Source organism: Artemia sp. Qi Xiang Cuo, chromosome 3, assembly GCF_049724085.1.
Source record: "Artemia sp. Qi Xiang Cuo chromosome 3, ASM4972408v1, whole genome shotgun sequence".
Classification (NCBI taxonomy): Eukaryota; Metazoa; Arthropoda; class Branchiopoda; order Anostraca; family Artemiidae; genus Artemia; species Artemia sp. Qi Xiang Cuo.
The window spans coordinates 23,147,694-23,166,471 of record NC_142796.1 but is presented as its reverse complement, the minus strand read 5'-3'; the positions used below and the strand labels follow the sequence as shown (position 1 = coordinate 23,166,471).

The 18,778-nt window shown below is 33.7% G+C and overlaps 1 protein-coding gene across 1 annotated transcript in view; it reads right to left on the bottom strand.

The window, feature by feature from the left end:
- Nucleotides 1-18,778, bottom strand: part of LOC148953882 (serine/threonine-protein kinase VRK1-like) — a 110,653-nt gene that overhangs the window by 25,442 nt on the left and 66,433 nt on the right. The window contains exon 7 of the mRNA XM_089086846.1: nt 15,586-15,786. Within this exon, the coding sequence (XP_088942972.1) occupies nt 15,586-15,786 (201 nt within the window). The remainder of the gene's footprint in view (nt 1-15,585; nt 15,787-18,778) is intronic.

The following is an 18,778-nucleotide window of genomic DNA, read 5'->3' as shown; positions in this document are numbered from 1 at the left end:
CCCTGGTTTATATTTAATAAAAACTATTTTTATTATTAAGGCCTCAGAATATTTATCTTAGCGAATGACAAGTAACGATTTTCCTTAAATTAGAATATTAGATAGATATCACATGTAAACAAGAAACTGCCGGTGTTTTAGACGTAAATTTCTCACACCTAGAAGAGACTCGCAACTCATTAGCCCAAATATACATGCTAATATTATCACTCTACTTGGTCAAAGCTACTTCTTTGCTTGCACATTTGAGCCTTCGAAATAATTTTTTACACTTTGATGAAAGACTATTTAACCACTTTTTATTGATTTAACAGTTCAGTGATGTCAATTCGCCAAAATTTATTGAGGGCAAAATGTATTTTTTTTTTCAAAATCTAAGGCGACGGGATTTTGTCACTTTTTTTTATTTTCAACGAAAATACCTGGAATAGGCATTTTTCAAGGAAAATGCCTCAAAATAGATTTTCAAAATCTAGGGGGTAAAAAGATCTTAGTGGGCAACTTTCTACCCTGACCCTACAATTGACGTCACTGTATAAATTAACAATAAAGTTTGCTGGGTAAAGCAAGTCGGCTGTTTTTCTTCAGGCAATCTGATAATTTAAAAAGCTTGTCTTGCTTGTAAATAAAGTTAGACACTTTGGTGGTATGACTTACATATCCCAAATAAATAAGGGCGGTATTCACAAAAAACAATTTAAAATCGGATTTTGGAGATATTTCTCAGGAGTATTAGCAGAAGAGCGGTAATGGCGGCTGCTTAATCGCAGAAGAAATCGGCAGACTTAGACACATTGTATAGTAGATTTTTGCATGGCTTAAATATCCTTTTATGGAATATCTGGAATCTAACAGTCTCCAGAAATCAGCATCGTAATTGATAATACAGAAAAATCGCAATAGGAGTGGTTCAGGTAACACATCTGCACAATGGCGGAAATAAATCGAGTATTTCTTTTGCCTGGAGTTAAAATGAGCTCACCCACATCTTAAGTTCATATTTTTGTTTTTCAACCGCTAAATGAAAATTTAAATACACACGCATAGACTCGGTCGCAAAGAAATCCTTCTTTGCATAAAAAACGTCCATAATAAACTGAGTTGTGTGTATTAGACTCGAACCTGTATTTGTAGTGTTTTTTTTAGCACTTTTTTCGTATATTTTGATTCGATTATCATAAAAAAAGACTATACAGCAATAATAGGCCTTTCTACAAATTCTCGATTTGGCCTTCTTTTTCATGAAGAAGTACATACCTTTGTGAAATTGAGTTGGGAAACATGAACAATTTTAACTAATATTGGATTTTGACGAAATTGAACCCTATTTAAAGAAATGTCATATGTTTTAAGGGCGCCAGCAGGAATTTTTCCAGGAAGGGGGGGGGGCAAACGCCAAAATATCAATGGTGGTTGGAGGACAGGAAATATATTTCATGAAATTTTTTCGTAGGAATATGTTTTTTTTAAAATAAACAAGGAAAGCCAAAAAAAAAAAATCAAAACGATTTTATCTAGTCAAACTTAAAACATTTGTCTAGATAAATTAATAAAGAACTACTAATTCTCCTTCTCTCACTGGAACTAAAACCTACTGCGTCATTGGTGCTTTACTGAAAACTATATGCGTCTTGAACAGTCTTGGAAAGTATAATCAACATCAAATTGAATATTTAATATACAATGATATTAGTTGTTGAAATATCCTCAAGTTCAAGAATTTATTTCACTCTAATTTTATTTTTATTTTCAATGCTGTAAGAACTGGAAAAGAAGATATTTGTAATGAAATTTATTTTCAGTGAAGCGCCAATGACGCAGTAGGCTTTTGGTTTTTATTTACAGTTAAGGAAGGGGGCAGTATCCAAACTCTTGTTTGTAGTGAAACTATATCCGGCTTGAACAACTTTAGAAAGAACTAATAAATTAAACTTAATATTTTATTTATTAATTAAAAAACTTTCCGAAAAATAAGTTTTTCAAATAAAATTAAAGGCAATTTTAAAATTAAGCTCAGCATATACAAATACATTTTAAAATTCAAACTCAAAACGACCAGAAATTACTATTAAAGAATAAATTAAACCCGAAACGAACAGAAATTAAATAAACAATCAATGTAAACAAACTTACGATAGATATTAATGTAAATTAATAAATAAAACTTAAACCCAGTGAAACTTAAATTGAATATGCAAATCAAGCTTGAAACGAACAAAAATCACCACAAACAAGAGTTTGGGTATGACCTCCTTCTCTCACTGTAAAAGTCTAAAACCTACTGCGTCATTGGCGCTTTACTGAAAACAAATTTTATGACAAATATTTTCTTTTGTACTTAATATTGAAAATAAACATTAAAATTATACTAACATTTTGAACTGATGAGCTTTCAGCAATTAATATCATTATACATCAAATATTCAGTTTAATTTATTAGTTCTTTTTAAAGTTGTTGAAGACGAATATAGTTTCCCTACAAACAAGTGATTGGATACTGTCTCTATTCCTAACTGTAAATAAAAATCAAAAGCCTACTGCGTCATTGGCGCTTAACTGAAAACGGATTATATTATAAATATTTTCTTTTCCAGTTCTTACAGTATTGAAAATAAAAATACAATTACTGTGAAATAAATTCTTGAACTGATGGATCTTTCAACAATTAATATCATTATACATTAAATATTCAATTTGATGTTGTTTACACTTTCCAAGACTGTTCAAGACGCACAGAGTTTTCAGTAAAGCGCCAATGACGCAGTAGGTTTTAGAGTTTTACAGTGAGAGAAGGAGGTCATACCCAAACTCTTGTTTGTGGTAATTTTTGTTCGTTTCAAGCTTGATTTGCATATTCAATTTAAGTTTCACTGGTTTTAAGATTTATTTATTAATTTACATTAATATCTATTGTATGTTTGTTTGCATTGATTGTTTATTTAATTTCTGTTCGTTTTAAGTTTCATTTATACTTCAAGAGGAATATTTTTTTTTCGTTTTAAGCTTGGTATTCATATTCAATCTAAGCATTACTCGCTTTAAGATCTATTTATTCATTTATATTATTACCTATTGTATGTTTTTGCTATGGTTTAATATTTAATTTCTGTTCGTTTTGGGTTTCATTTATTCCTTAATAGTAATTTCGTTTTGGGTTTCATTTATTCCTTAATAGTAATTTCTGGTCGTTTTGAGTTTGAATTTTAAAATGTATTTGTATCTGCTCGGAGTGTAAGTTTGAAATCACCAGACACATGCGAGGGAATTTTTTTTGTTGGTGGGCGACTGAAAAAGGCAAAAACGATTTAAATACATCAGTGTATAATACTGCTCGTTAAAATAACATGGTTTCTTCTTATTTTTAGGACAATTGCCTTAACTTGAGAGTAGTTTGTTACAAATGCGTCGTTGATAATTAAAAAATCGAATGCTAAACTCAGACAAACAAAAGGATTGTAACACCTGATTGGCTCGTATATTTTGCATGATATTTCTAAAGTCAATTAAGATGAAGAAATGTCAGAGTGTAGGTTTGACATCACCAGGCACATGCGGGAGACGTTGTTTCTTGGTGAGGGGCTTAAAAAGTCAAAAATGAGTGAACTACATGAGTTTATAAGACAGTTCGTGAAAATCCCAAGGTTTTTTCTGATTTTTTGGACAATTGCCTTAACTTGAGAGTAGTTTGTTAGAAATGCGTCGTTGATAATTAAAAAAATCGGATGCTAAACTCAGACAAACAAAAGGATCGTAACACCTGATTGCCTCGTATACTTTGCATGATATATATAAAGTCAATTAAGATGAAGAAATGTTGGAGTGTAGGTTTGACATCACCAGACACGTGCGAGGGAAATGATTTGTTTATGGAGGGCTTAAAAAGGCAAAAATGGGTGAAAGACTTGAGTTTATAAGACGGTTCATAAAAATCCCAAGGTTGTGTCTTATTTTTTGGACAATTGCCTTAACTTGAGAGTAGTTTGTTAGAAATGCGTCATTGATAATTAAAAAATCGAATGCTAAACTCAGACAAACAAAAGGATTGTAACACCTGATTGGCTCGTATATTTTGCATGATATTTCTAAAGTCAATTAAGATGAAGAAATGTCGGAGTGTAGGTTTGACATCACCAGGCACGTGCGAGGGAAATTACGTGCGCGCACGTAACCCCGTAAAAAATTTTTTTTTCATAATTTCCTGAATTAAATTTCTGTATTGTGTATCCTGTCTGTGCGTGTGTCGTCTCAATGTGTGTGTCTTCACCCCCTTTTTGCCTTTTTAAGCCCCCCCCCCCACCAACAAAAAATTTCCCTCGCACGTGCCTGGTGATGTCAAACCTACACTCCGACATTTCTTCATCTTAATTGACTTTAGAAATATCATGCAAAATATACGAGGCAATCAGGTGTTACGATCCTTTTGTTTGTCTGAGTTTAGCATCCGATTTTTTAATTATCAACGACGCATTTCTAACAAACTACTCTCAAGTTAAGGCAATTGTCCAAAAAATCAGAAGGAACCTTGGGGTTTTCACGAATCGTCTTATAAACTCATGTAGTTCACCCATTTTTGCCTTTTTAAGCCGCCCACCAACAAAAAAAATTCCCTCGCACGTGCCTGGTGATGTAAAACCTACACTCCGAGCAGATACAAATACCTTTTAAAATTCAAACTCAAAACGACCAGAAATTACTATTAAGGAATAAATGAAACCCAAAACGAACAGAAATTAAATATTAAACCATAGCAAAAACATACAATAGGTAATAATATAAATGAATAAATAGATCTTAATGCGAGTAATGCTTAGATTGAATATGAATACCAAGCTTAAAACGAAAAAAAAATATATTTCTCTTGAAGTATAAATGAAACTTAAAACGAACAGAAATTAAATAAACAATCAATGCAAACAAACATACAATAGATATTAATGTAAATTAATAAATAAATCTTAAACCAAGTGAAACTTCAATTGAATATGCAAATCAAGCTTGAAACAAAGAAAAATAACCACAAACAAGAGTTTGGGTATGACCTCCTTCTCTCACTGTAAAACTCTAAAACCTACTGCGTCATTGGCGCTTTACTGAAAACTCTGTGCGTCTTGAACAGTCTTGGAAAGTATAAACAACATCAAATTGAATATTTAATGTATAATGATATTAATTTTTTAAATATCAATCAGTTCAATAATTTATTTCACAGTAATTGTATTTTTATTTTCAATACTTTAAGAACTGGAAAATAAAATATTTTTAATATAATCCTTTTTCAGTTAAGCGCCAATGACGCAGTAGGCTTTTGATTTTTATTTACAGTTAGGAATGGAGACAGTATCCAATCACTTGTTTGTAGGGAAACTATATTCGTCTTCAACAACTTTAAAAAGAACTAATAAATTAAACTGAATATTTGATGTATAATGATATCAATTGCTGAAAGCTCATCAGTTCAAAATGTTAGTAAATTTTAATGTTTATTTTCAGAGCCAAGCTTAAATCGATACACTTTCAATCAACCTGGCCTCAAGCAAAATATAAATGACATGTTATGGTTAACGTTGTAGAAGGCAGAGAGAGCGTCCATACCCGAATTCTGTTTTGGAGTTATTGTTTTTTGTTTTAATATTCTTTGGTATGTTGAATTCAGCTTTCACTCGTTTTAAGATTTATTTATTAATTTACATTAGTATCTATTGTATGTTGGTTTGCATTGATTGTTTATTTAATTTCTGTTCGTTTTGGGTTTCATTTATTCATTAATCGTAATTTCTGGTCGTTTTGAGCTTGAGTTTTAAGAGGCATTTGTATCTGCTGATCTCAAGTTTAAAATGGCCTTTACTTTTCTTCGAAAAACTCATTTTTTGGAAAGTATTTTAATTAATACATAAAATATTCAGTTTAATTTATTAGTTCTTTCTAAAGTTGTTCAAGCCGGATATAGTTTCACTACAAACAAGAGTTTGGATACTGCCCCCTTCCTTAACTGTAAATAAAAACCAAAAGCCTACTGCGTCATTGGCGCTTCACTGAAAATAAATTTCATTACAAATATCTACTTTTCCAGTTCTTACAGCATTGAAAATAAAAATAAAATTAGAGTGAAATAAATTCTTGAACTGGAGGATATTTCAACAACTAATATCATTGTATATTAAATATTGAATTTGATGCTGATTATACTTTCCAAGACTGTTCAAGACGCATATAGTTTTCAGTAAAGCACCAATGACGCAGTAGGTCTTAGACTTTTCCAGTGAGAGAAGGAGAATTAGTAGTTCTTTATTAATTTATCTAGACAAATGTTTTAAGTTTGACTAGATGAAATCGTTTTAGTTTTTGTTTTTTTTTGGCTTTCCTTGTTTATTTTAAAACAAACATATTCCTACGAAAAAATTTCATGAAATATATTTCCTGTCATCCAACCACCATTGATATTTTGGCGTTTGGCCCGCCCCCCTGGAAAAATTCCTGCTGGCGCCCTTTAAACATATGACATTTCTTTAAATAGGGTTCAATTTCGTCAAAATCCAATATTAGTTAAAATTGTTCATGTTTTCCCAACTCAATTTCACAAAGGTATGTACTTCTTCATGAAAAAGAAGGCCAAATCGAGAATTTGTAGAAAGGCCTATTATTGCTGTATAGTCTTTTTTTATGATAATCGAATCAAAATATACGAAAAAAGTGCTAAAAAAAAACAAAAAATACAGGTTCGAGTCGAATACACACAACTCAGTTTATTATGGACGTTTTTATGCAAAGAAGGGTTTCTTTGCGACCGAGTCTATGCGTGTGTATTTAAATTTTCATTTAGCGGTTGAAAAACAAAAATATGAACTTAAGATGTGGGTGAGCTCATTTTAACTCCAGGCAAAAGAAATACTCGTTTTATTTCCGCCATTGTGCAGATGTGTTACCTGAACCACTCCTATTGCGATTTTTCTGTATTATCAATTACGATGCTGATTTCTGGAGACTGTTAGATTCCAGATATTCCATAAAAGGATATTTAAGCCATGCAAAAATCTACTATACAATGTGTCTAAGTCTGCCGATTTCTTCTGCGATTAAGCAGCCGCCATTACCGCTCTTCTGCTAATACTCCTGAGAAATATCTCCAAAATCCGATTTTAAATTGTTTTTTGTGAATACCGCCCTTATTTATCTGGGATATGTAAGTCATACCACCAAAGTGTCTAACTTTATTTACAAGCAAGACAAGCTTTTTAAATTATCAGATTGCCTGAAGAAAAACAGCAGACTTGCTTTACCCAGCAAACTTTATTGTTAATTTATACAGTGACGTCAATTGTGGGGTCAGCGTAGAAAGTTGCCCACTAAGATTTTTTTACCCCCTAGATTTTGAAAATCTATTTTGAGACATTTTCCTTGAAAAATGCCTATTCCAGGTATTTTCGTTGAAAATAAAAAAAAGTGACAAAATCCCGTCGCCTTAGATTTTGAAAAAAAAAATACATTTTGCCCTCAATAAATTTTGGCGAATTGACATCACTAAACTGTTAAATCAATAAAAAGTGGTTAAATAGTCTTTCAGCAAAGTGTAAAAAATTATTTCGAAGGCTCAAATGTGCAAGCAAAGAAGTAGCTTTGACCAAGTAGAGTGATAATATTAGCATGTATATTTGGGCTAATGAGTTGCGAGTCTCTTCTAGGTGTGAGAAATTTACGTCTAAAACACCGGTAGTTTCTTGTTTACATGTGATATCTATCTAATATTCTAATTTAAGAAAAATCGTTACTTGTCATTCGCGAAGATAAATATTCTGAGGCCTTAATAATAAAAATAGTTTTTATTAAATATAAACCAGGGCGTCTTGGGTATGTGTTAATATATTCAGTTTCTTTAGTATAAAATCTAGTTTCAATTTGGAACTTTATACAGTTTGAATATCCATTCTATCGATATAACTTCAAGGATGTATGGTGTTTTCGATTGCGAATACATTGGTTTGAAGAAATCGGCATGTGGATTGATTTTTGAATGTGCGTTTCTACTGTTGACTACAGATCATCAAGAAGTCTCTTGTTACCACTGGTATATAAACTACAATATGTATGACTATAATGAAGACAGGTGGCGCAATACACTATACGTTATAAACAAAATAGGTTTATATAATAGAACGATACTCCCATCCTATAACAAAGGGAAGGATTTATCCTATGTACAAGAGGAAGTTAGAGAGATATGCTGTTTTTTTTGGCGTAACAGCACTGTACATAAAAGGGAGTGTGCCCACTGATAAGCTTTTAATCGACAAATGCAAATCCGATATACCAATATTCAACTTGGAAGATTTTAATTGTGAGGTATTTCCGAGTAAAATACACAACCCAGAGGACGAGGTTTAATTTTTTAGCAAATGGGTACCGATAGATATTCCTTCTCGGAATATGTGTGTGAGATATCCTAGGAAGAAGAGGAACAAACAAATCCGTAATATAGATTGGAATCACACTGAGTGGATGACAAACAATGATTAACTTTTACAATAGTCATCACACCCATGACTACCCAACGGTCTTTTTAAAGACCACCAATTCTATAAACACTTCGTAACCATGGTAATATGAATCTTTTAGATTCAATAATTGAAGCTAGCTTCAGCTGAAGCTTAGGATAGTAGCGGACACTCTACTGTAGGGCTCATTTGAACGACAATTAAAAGTTCTCGTGCCCTTTTTAAGTGACCAAAAAACTGAAGGGGCAACTATGCCCCATTCAATGCTCAATTTTCCCAAAGTTACACGATCCAAATTTTTAGAAAGCCATTTTGTTCAGCATAGTCGAAATATCTAATAACTATGTCATTGAGGATGACTTAATCCCCCATAGTCTCCAGGGGAAGGGCTGCAAGTTATGAACTTTGCCCATTGTTTACACATAGTTTTCGTTATTGGGAAGTATACAGATGTTTTCATGGCGGACTATTTCTGATGGGAGAGGGGGTCGGGGGAGGAATTTACGTGGGAATATCTGTCCATGGAGGGATTTTTTATGGAAGAAGGGGATTGTCCATGAAGGAAAATCCCCAATCTTTACGCTAAAGTTCTTTAGAACTTTCAAAAGAGATATCTAAAGTTTTGAAAGTTCTCTGTTGAAAGTTCTTTAGTACTATCAAAAGAGAGTAAGGAGCAGCCCAACTTAATAGTAACCGAAACTCTAAAAAACGGAATTTTGATACCAAAAGATACAGCAAAATAATCAAATTTATGTGTTGATTACAAATTTATAAGTGGTTCCAAGTTTAGTTATACCCGTCAAAATTTAGGCACCTGAGAAACTTTGCCACATTTTCAAAAAAAGTGGGAAATACTCTCTAAAAGTCGTAAAACTTTAATAAAAATCACACTATTAGATTCAGCATATCAGAGAACCCTACTGCAGAAGTTTTAAGTTCCTATCTGCAAAAATGTTGAATTTTGTTTTTTTTTTGCCAGAAGAAAGATCACTGATGCGTGTTTATGTCTGAAAATCCCCAAACAGCCAATTAAATATTCTAATTCATGATTTCAGGCATGTCAAGCCACGAAATACTAAAGTTAACTTCTCAAATAATAAACCCTAGGAACCTAACACCCACAAAAATCTAAAAAACTAGATCTGAAAACGCAAACAGCTAATTAACTATTCTAATTCAGGATTTCAGGCACGTAAAATCACGAAATACTAAAGTTTACTTCTCAAATAATAAACGCCGGGAACCAAACACCCACGAAAATCTAAAAAACCTAGGTCTGAAAACCCAAACAGTTAATTAACTATTCTAATTCATGATTTCAGGCACATCAAACCACGAAATACTAAAGTTAACTTCTCAAATAATAAACTCCAGGAAACAAACACCCACGAAAATCTAAAAAACCTAGGTCTGAAAACCATAAACAGCTAATTAACTAATCTAATTCATGATTTCAGGCACGTAAAACCACAAAATATTAAAGTTAACTTCTCAAATAATAAACTCCAGGAGTCAAACACACACGAAAACCTAAAAAAACCTAGGTCTGAAAATCCCCAAACAGCCAATTAAATATTCTAATTCATGATTCCAGGCAAGTCAAACCACGAAATACTAAAGTTAACTTCTCAAATAACAAACTCCGGGAACCTAACACCCACGAAAATCTAACTAGGTCTGAAAACCCAAACAGCTAATTAACTATTCTAATTCATGATTTCAGGCACGTCAAATCACGAAATACTAAAGTTAACTTCTCAAATAATAAACCCCGGGAACAAAACACCCACGAAAATCTAAAAAACCTAGGTCTGAAAACCCTAAACAGCTAATTAACTATTCTAATTCATGATTTCAGGCACGTAAAACCACAAAATACTAAAGTTAACTTCTCAAAAAATAAACCCCAGGAGTCAAACACACACGAAAACCTAAAAAACCTAGGTCTGAAAATCCCCAGACAGCCAATTAAATATTCTAATTCATGATTTCAGGCAAGTCAAACCACGAAATACTAAAGTTAACTTCTCAAATAATAAACCCCTGGAACCTAACACCCACGAAAATCTAAAAAACTAGGTCTGAAAACCCAAACAGCTAATTAACTATTCTAATTCATGATTTCAGGCACGTCAAATCACGAAATACTAAAGTTAACTTCTCAAACAATAAATCCCAGGAACCAAACTCCCACAAAAATCTAAAAAACGTAGGTCTGAAAACGGGGATTAGTTCACCTCAAACCGCTTTCGACTTTTAAAAAGGGCACTTAGATCTAACGAATATCCACATGCTTGATTTAGTTCAAGTTCCACCTCAAATACCTCATTCTGTCAAATTTTCAACTTGATATGCATAGCCTACTGCCAGGAACCAGTGGGGGAATCCTCGCTCTACAGACCAAAAAGACTCAAACAGCCCAAAGAGGCACAAACAGACCAAAAAGATTCATACAGCCCATAGAGACACACATAACCCAAAGGAACATAAACAGTCTAGAGAGACACAAACAGTCCAAAGAGACAAACACAGACCAAAAAGACTCAAACAACCCAAAGAGACCACCCAAAGAGATCCTTCTGCCATCACCCCACCACTTATGTATTATACGGAACACTTCGAAGAAGTAAAGCTATTCGTTATTACAATTCTTTTCTTGTCATCTACACCCCTCTTAGTATCAACTTCTTCATATAGTATAATGTTAAACTATTTTAAATTGACAACACTGTCGAAACATCACTTGTGTATTATACAGTACACAATCACCCCATCTCGCCGAAAACACTTTTCAGCCATTTCTTGTTAAAATTTTTTATTTCAAGTCAATCCTTAATAGGATCAAATTCGCAAATCCTACACTCCAATTTGCAAATCTCATTACCCCTTTTTAAATGTCCAACTTTTTAATAACAAACTGCATACTCTCAAAACACGTTTGACCACATTATACCTCGCCAAATAACCGATCTGGTAATCTGCCTTGGAAACCTGTCCTTCATAGCATATTACGCAATTCCCAAATAGGAACATAAAGTAGTAGAAATATAACTTAGTTTCAGGATGGAACATAAAGTAGTAGAATAGCACGAGAAGGAACATAAAGTAGTAGAAGTATAACATAGATCTCTACTTCCATCACTTGTTTTTGTAGCTATGAAACCGGTTTTCTGTGATGTAACCTAAGCATAATTCTTGAATGTGTTTCCAATAACTGACATGTACTGATTATTTACTACAAGCTAAACGCATGCAACACCTCCTTAAAACTTCTTAAAAAGGAAAAGGTACAGTCATTGCAGACAGAAAAGTTATTACAGTAGTTTCCAATTACAGAATTATCTGTTTCTTCTCCCCCTTATCACAGAGAAAGCTTGACCATAGAAATTTACAATCCAACTTGGCCATACAAGAGTTTTGTAGTGAATGCTATGCCTTGTTGACATCCTATTATGCATTAAATAAAAAAACAAACAAGTTTTTTCAACTGAAAGTAAGAAGCAACATTAAAACATAAAACGAACAGAAATTCAACATATGAAAGGGACTTCCCCCTCCTCAATACAGCTCTGTCGTTTCCAGGGGAGTTTTTACACGGGGTAAGGGTATTTCCTGACATTATTCGAGGAACGACGAGAAATTATATTTTTAAAAACAAGTGTGTTTTAAATGAAAGCAAGGAGTAACATTAAAACTTAAAATGAACATAAACTATTCTGTTTACGAAAGGGGCTGCCCCCTACCCCGCTTTTCGCGCTAAAGTTTTTTACTACTTTAATAAGCTTCTTATTCTAATTAAACGGCCCTTGTGTTTCAGGAGACGTTCTTAAAGAATTGGGACAAAAAGTAAAACTTTAGCAAAAAGAGCGAGGTATTGAGGAGGAGGAGCCCTTTTCATATGCGAAATAATTTTTGATCGTTTTAAGTTATAATGTGCCTCTTCGCTTTCACTTGAAACACACTTCTTCTTTTTTTTTATTTAATCTAATTTTTTATTCATTTTTCAAATAATGCAAGGAAATTCCATTCCTCCGTATAAAAACTCCCCCGGAAAGTTTTCTCCCCACAAAAAACTCTCCAAATGGTAAATCCCCCACGAAGAATCCCCCCCCCCCTACAAAAAAATCCGTTTATTTCTCTATAACGAACACTATATATGAGCAATGGACAAATTGCGTAACTTATTAATTACAGCCTTTTCTCCAGGGATTAGAGGGGGGGGGTCATGTAATCCCCAAAGGCATGGCTATCGTACTCTTCAACTGTGCTGAATCAGATGGCTATTTCAAAATTTTGATCAGATGACTTTGAGAAAAAAGGAGGGCAGGAGGGGGCTAGTTGTCCTCCGAGCTTTATAGTCACTTAAAGGATACTAGAGCGCTAGGATCACTGATTCGGTGTGATCACCCCTCGAAATAATAAAAAAAAACACGCATCCGTGATCTTTCTTCCGGCCAAAAATGCAAAATTCCTTGTTTTTGTATATAGGAGCTTGAAACTCTACAAAAGGGTTCTCTGATTCGCTGAATCTGATGGTGTGATTTTCATTAAGATCACTTGATTTATTGCGGGTGTTTTTCCCCTTTTCCGAAGATTGGGAAACAATTTCTCAGGTCTGTAACTCTTGATTGGTTACATTAAGCCTGATAAACTTTATATATTTTGAATCATAAAAAAATTCAATTCTTTTAATGTATCTATTATTATGAAAATTCTATTTTTTAGAGTTTCAGTTACTACAGAGCCGCATCACTCCTTACTTACAGTTCCGTTGTTACGAACCGTTTAAAATATTTTTTAGTCAAAATGGCTGGAGGTCCCTGAGCGGACGCACGCCACTCAGCTCCCTTTGGTTCGTCACACGCATGATTTTCCAGCTTGGAATCGTTCGAAATTGTCTAGAAAATAGTCCTAGAGGTTTAACTTCTAATTATAAAAACTATTTAAAATTGCAGAACGAATGTCCTAAATCACAATATTCATAGTAAATATTTCACAAGCACTTAACAAGTTTAATATCCACATAAATTGGTTAATCAGTCTTTCTAAACATAATAATTACGAAGTTGAGGCTATTATTGATGTGTAGGAGTCGAAAGTTAAAACACATTCCCAAACAGTGGAAATGTCTCACCCTTGTTGAAATCTGAGCGGTGAAAGGATGTTCAATCTGCATGGTTAGAGGGTCAAATATGGAGTCTTTGCGTTTAACTTAAGCCATATCTTAAAAAGTGGGAGGTTCATGGAAGAAGGGGGGTGGAGTCCCGTTAATATACAAGATATAGCTCTCTTTCTGCTTTAACGTCGCTCTTTGCTGCTACAAATATAACACAGGAAAAGCCACTAACAATTTTTAAACAAAGGCCCAGTAAAGAACAAAATTTTACAAATAAATAAATAAATGTTACAATTTATTTTTTTTTACAAAAAATAAATAAAATTTTGTTGAAGCTATCATCTTTGCAAATGCAACAGAAAATATTCACTTCATGTAGAGGTATAATGCAGTTTTTTTTCTAAAAAAAACAACAAAAATTTGTCTTTACAATAAATTTTTATTATAAACCTAAATAAAATATTCTATTCCTAAAATCATCGTAAAAGGACGATTCTTTTACATTTGAAATTTTATTTGAAGTCAAATCTCAAACAGGGGTTATAACGATCTGCGGGTTACTAAGCTGCAATTATTGCTGCGATAATAATGTCACCACCAATTATTTACAAGCGGGTTGCGACACTATCTCCTTGAGCATCATGTCAGTTTGGAAGCATTGCCCCTTACGCTACTTTTTCTCTTCTGAAAAAGTTGCATGTCATGAGACTTTGGTTCAGTGTGATAGTCTCAAAAAAAAACAACAAAAAAAACGAGAATGACAACAATGCACACATTCCCCGGACAAACACAAAAAGTCAAACAGAAACCCTGAGGACACAGCAACAGTTACTATTGCAAGAGGAAAGCAAGAGGTTTTAGGGAACAAGAAGATGCATTGTGGAGTAAATATATTGCAAAACCACACTGGCTATACATGCCGTATGAAGAAAAGAATAATAAATGAAAAATAAAATCAAATAGGCGAGAAAGCGAAGGTAGTGTCAGCCAGTGGAAAAAATATTTCACGAGAATAAGCAGATATTTTGACAAGGACCTCCGCCAAGTCTTCTTCAGTGCTCAGAAAAAATAGAAACCAAAATCTAACCTTTTGAAGTAAACTCCACGAGACACTACCTAGACACTACCCTCGTTTCTATTGCCTATTTGATACTATTTTTCATTTATTATCTTTTTCGTCTTTGCTTCATACAGCATTGTGAAGTTTATACAGAAGGGAGCAGGGAGCAACGAAGAGAGCAACAATTCTGAAACTTTGCAACGGACACGAAGAGCTATTCAAGACAGAGGAAGGACGTGGTAACTTCTTGAATTGGTCTGATTCATGACAATAACCATCCTTGCACTGCCCACGCAGCCCAAAGCCTCTTTGAGTACTTTAAATGGGGCATTTTTTAAGAGCCCTAATAGACATAGCTTAGAACCTAATGACTGCCTTCTAACCAAATGATCCGTATCAATCGTCAACGCGATTATGTAGAGAAGTAGCCTTGATTCTAATTTGTATGGGTAATAAAATAATCTTTTATGTTCATTTGTCTTTCATTTATACCCAACTTGCTGCTAGAAGGTAAAAAAAACACACACGAAGTTTTTTTTTCATTAAATAACCCGAAATGTGACTCGTAAAAAAAATTTATATCTGAATAAATGATATTGCATGGATTTCAAAACTATAGAATCTATACAAATTTTGTGTAAGCTATAAAGATTAGCCCTGTAGCAGAAAGTTACTAGTCTTATAATGTAGTAGCAAGTTACTGAATTTATATATGTATATGTATATGTATATATATATATATATATATATATATATATATATATATATATATATATATATGCATATGTGTATGTATATATATATATATATATATATATATATATATATATATATGTATATGTATATATATATATATATATATATATATATATATATATATATATATATATATATATATATATGCATGTATTTGAAATTACCTGAGGCGACTTCTTTAGGTATTCTGGCAACTAATTTTGATAAGTTCTTCATGTAATTATCTTTTGCAGCGGCTACTTCTTCCTCTGTAAGTGGTTGTTTTCCCTCTTCAGTTAACGTCTTTTCTTCCCATGGCAAGGTTCCTGATAACCATTGTAGTAAGTTATAGCCGAGAATTTCCAAATCACTTCTGCGAGAAGAAACTACAAAAAAAAAAAAACTTTAATTACGGACAATTAATAATTTCCGATAGCTCGTTATAAGGAGTCATAATTGTTTTGTTTTACTGAGCATCAACAATAGAGAGGTGGTTTTCCGTGATTCTCCACAAATTTTATCAAAAAACATCCGAAAAATGTGTTTACTCCAGCCTGAGATAAGAGATGATATAAGGTAACGAGAAAACTGACCAAGTGAATAGGTTCACTTCCCAGGGTTCAAAGCTGTATCATGGGGAAGCCCGGGTTTTAATCCCCCCTCATTCCAGATTTTTGTCCGACTCTTTGTGATCCTGGATAGGCCCTTGCCTGGGTAGTAGCAAGTGTACCCATTCGGGGCACTTTCGTAAAGAACGATGTGGCCTCTTCGCATACTTTTTGTTACTCTGTCCACTCCACACAGAAAATGTTATCGTAGAAACACAGAGGGCTTATTCTATTGAAAATAAAAGTTCTCCTATCAAACAGTTCATGGTAACAAACTGTAAGTAAGGAGCGACCCGGCTCAATAGTAACCGAAACTCTAAGGCATGGAAATTTGATGCCAGTAGATACATAAAAAGAACTGAATCTTTATGATGCTTTCAAATATGTAAGTTTCATCAATTTTAGTCTTACCCATCAAAAGTTACGAGCCTGAAAAAATGTGCCTCATTTACGAAAAGAGGGGGAAACACCCCCCTAAAAGAGATAGAATCTCAATGAAAATCAAACCATCAGATTCAGCGTAACAGAAAACCTACTGTAAGTGTTTCAAGCTCCAATCTGCAAAAATGTGGAATTTTGTTTGTTTTTGTTTTTTTGCCAGAAGAAAGGCTATGTGGAAGGATCTTTCCTTGGGGGAAGGGACATTTATATGAAGGGGGCACCGGATTTCCCAGCATTATTTAAAAACGATCAGAAAATAAATAAAAAAGCTTTCAGTTGAAAAGCTTTTTCAACTGAAAGTAAGGAGCAACATCAAAACTTAAAACGAACAGAAATTATTACGTATATGAGGGAGTTCACCCCCTAGCGAATACCTCACTCTTTACGCTAAAGTTTTTTTTTAGTACTTTCAAAAGAGCTATCTATTCTAATTAACCGGCCTTTGTGATTCAGGAGTTTATGATTCGAACACAATTTGATGTTTAGCGTAAAGAGCGAGGTATTGACTAGGGGACGAAATCCCTAATATAAATAATAAAAACATACGAATATAGAAGTTCGTTACGTAAGTTACGTCAGAACAAAATTTCGAGAAAGCCATTTAGCCAAAAAGAAAGTAAAATTAATATGCAAATCGTTTTAATTTTTCGTGTACGGTGAGCCAAAATCAAAGCTGCATTAATTAAAAACGTTCAGAAATTAAATTGAAAAAACAAGTTTTTTTAAACAGAAAGTAAGGAGCGACATTAAAACTTAAAAGGAACAGAAATTATTCCGTATACGAAAGGGGCTGTCCCCTCCTCAACGCCTCGCTCTTTACGCTAAAGATTGGCTCTGTCTCACAACTTTATTTTTTAAAACAATAAAGAACTTTAGCTTAAAGAGCAAGGCGTTGAGGAGGGGACAGCCCCTTTCATATATGGAGTAACTTATGTTCGTTTTAAGTTTTAATGTCGCTCCTTACTTTCAGTTTAAAAAAACTTGTTTTTTTAGTTAATTAAGAGTCAAAAGGGACAAGGTTAAAGTAAGATGCAATTGTTTGCCAAAAATGGTATTTTTGGCATCTTGCGCACTATTATAAGGTCAGGACATCGTGCTGAGCTCCAGATAAAAATAGTGGTTCGCCCTTTATAGGGTCCACAGTTTTGTCAGCAAAAATCAAGCGCCCCAGGTGCGAGACACTTCGCAAAGAAAATTAATGAGCAACACAACTGAACAATCAAAAGTACTTTGCACAATACAACAGTTAACAGTTGATACAACATCATACCACTCTCAAAGTCTATTGAAGCAAAAAAAAAAAAAAAAAAAAAAAACAGTGAACCCAGTATCAAACACATGAAAAAAACAAGAGACATATAGGAGCATTAGAACGAAGCAACACGGGAAGGAAGGAGTAAAGGAACGGACCCAGGATTAAAAAACACAGGAGTAAAACAGAAAAAAACACAGGAACAAAGGTACGAAGGAATTTTACAGCAAAACAGGCACAGACACTGAATAAGAAGAGGATCAAATGATTAAAACAGGGAAGCAAAAATTCCTCGCAAACAGAAATAAGGAGTTACAGAGAAAGTATAAAATAGGTACCTCAAAATGTCAAGCCCGTGTTCTAAGGCGTAACAAAAGGGCTATATATCAATAACACTTCTAGGACATGGTTAGTTTCCAATCACTTTCGACTTAAAAAAAAAAGGACTAGAACTCTCAATTTCCGATCGAATGAGCATCCTCCGAAGTTCTTACGACCACAAGGGGGATGAGGAATGCGGCAACCCTCTTCTATACGGAAAAAATTCTGCTTATTTTAGGGTTTAATGTTACTCTTTACTTTCATAACAACAGCCTAGACCAGAGATATTCCCAAAAACCAAGAGGGAATTACGTTCAATTTCTACCTCCCTTTTCCTTAGAGCTAATTCTGTATTTATATGAAGGCTCAATGAGAGTACGGATGTTTTGGCTGTTAAATGCATCCTTTGAAGCATCTGCCGTCCACCCTAACTACAAAACAAACAAAGAACCATACTGTAGAGGTTGAAAGCTCTCATCTATAAATGTTTGGAATTGTGTATTTTTGCCTAAGAAAGATCGTAGATGTGTGATCACTTTCTAGATATAAAAAAAAGTTCTAGGACAAGAGTTGGTTGGTGTCCAATCACCTTCGACTTAAAAAAGGACTAGAACTCTTACCAATTTCTTACCAAATGAGCATCCTCCGAAACGTTTCTCCTACGATGACGAGGAGGTTAAGGAGAAGGAAGGGGATGCCCCCGTCCTATACGGAATAAATTCAGCTCATTTTGAGGTTTAATGTAACTCTTCACAT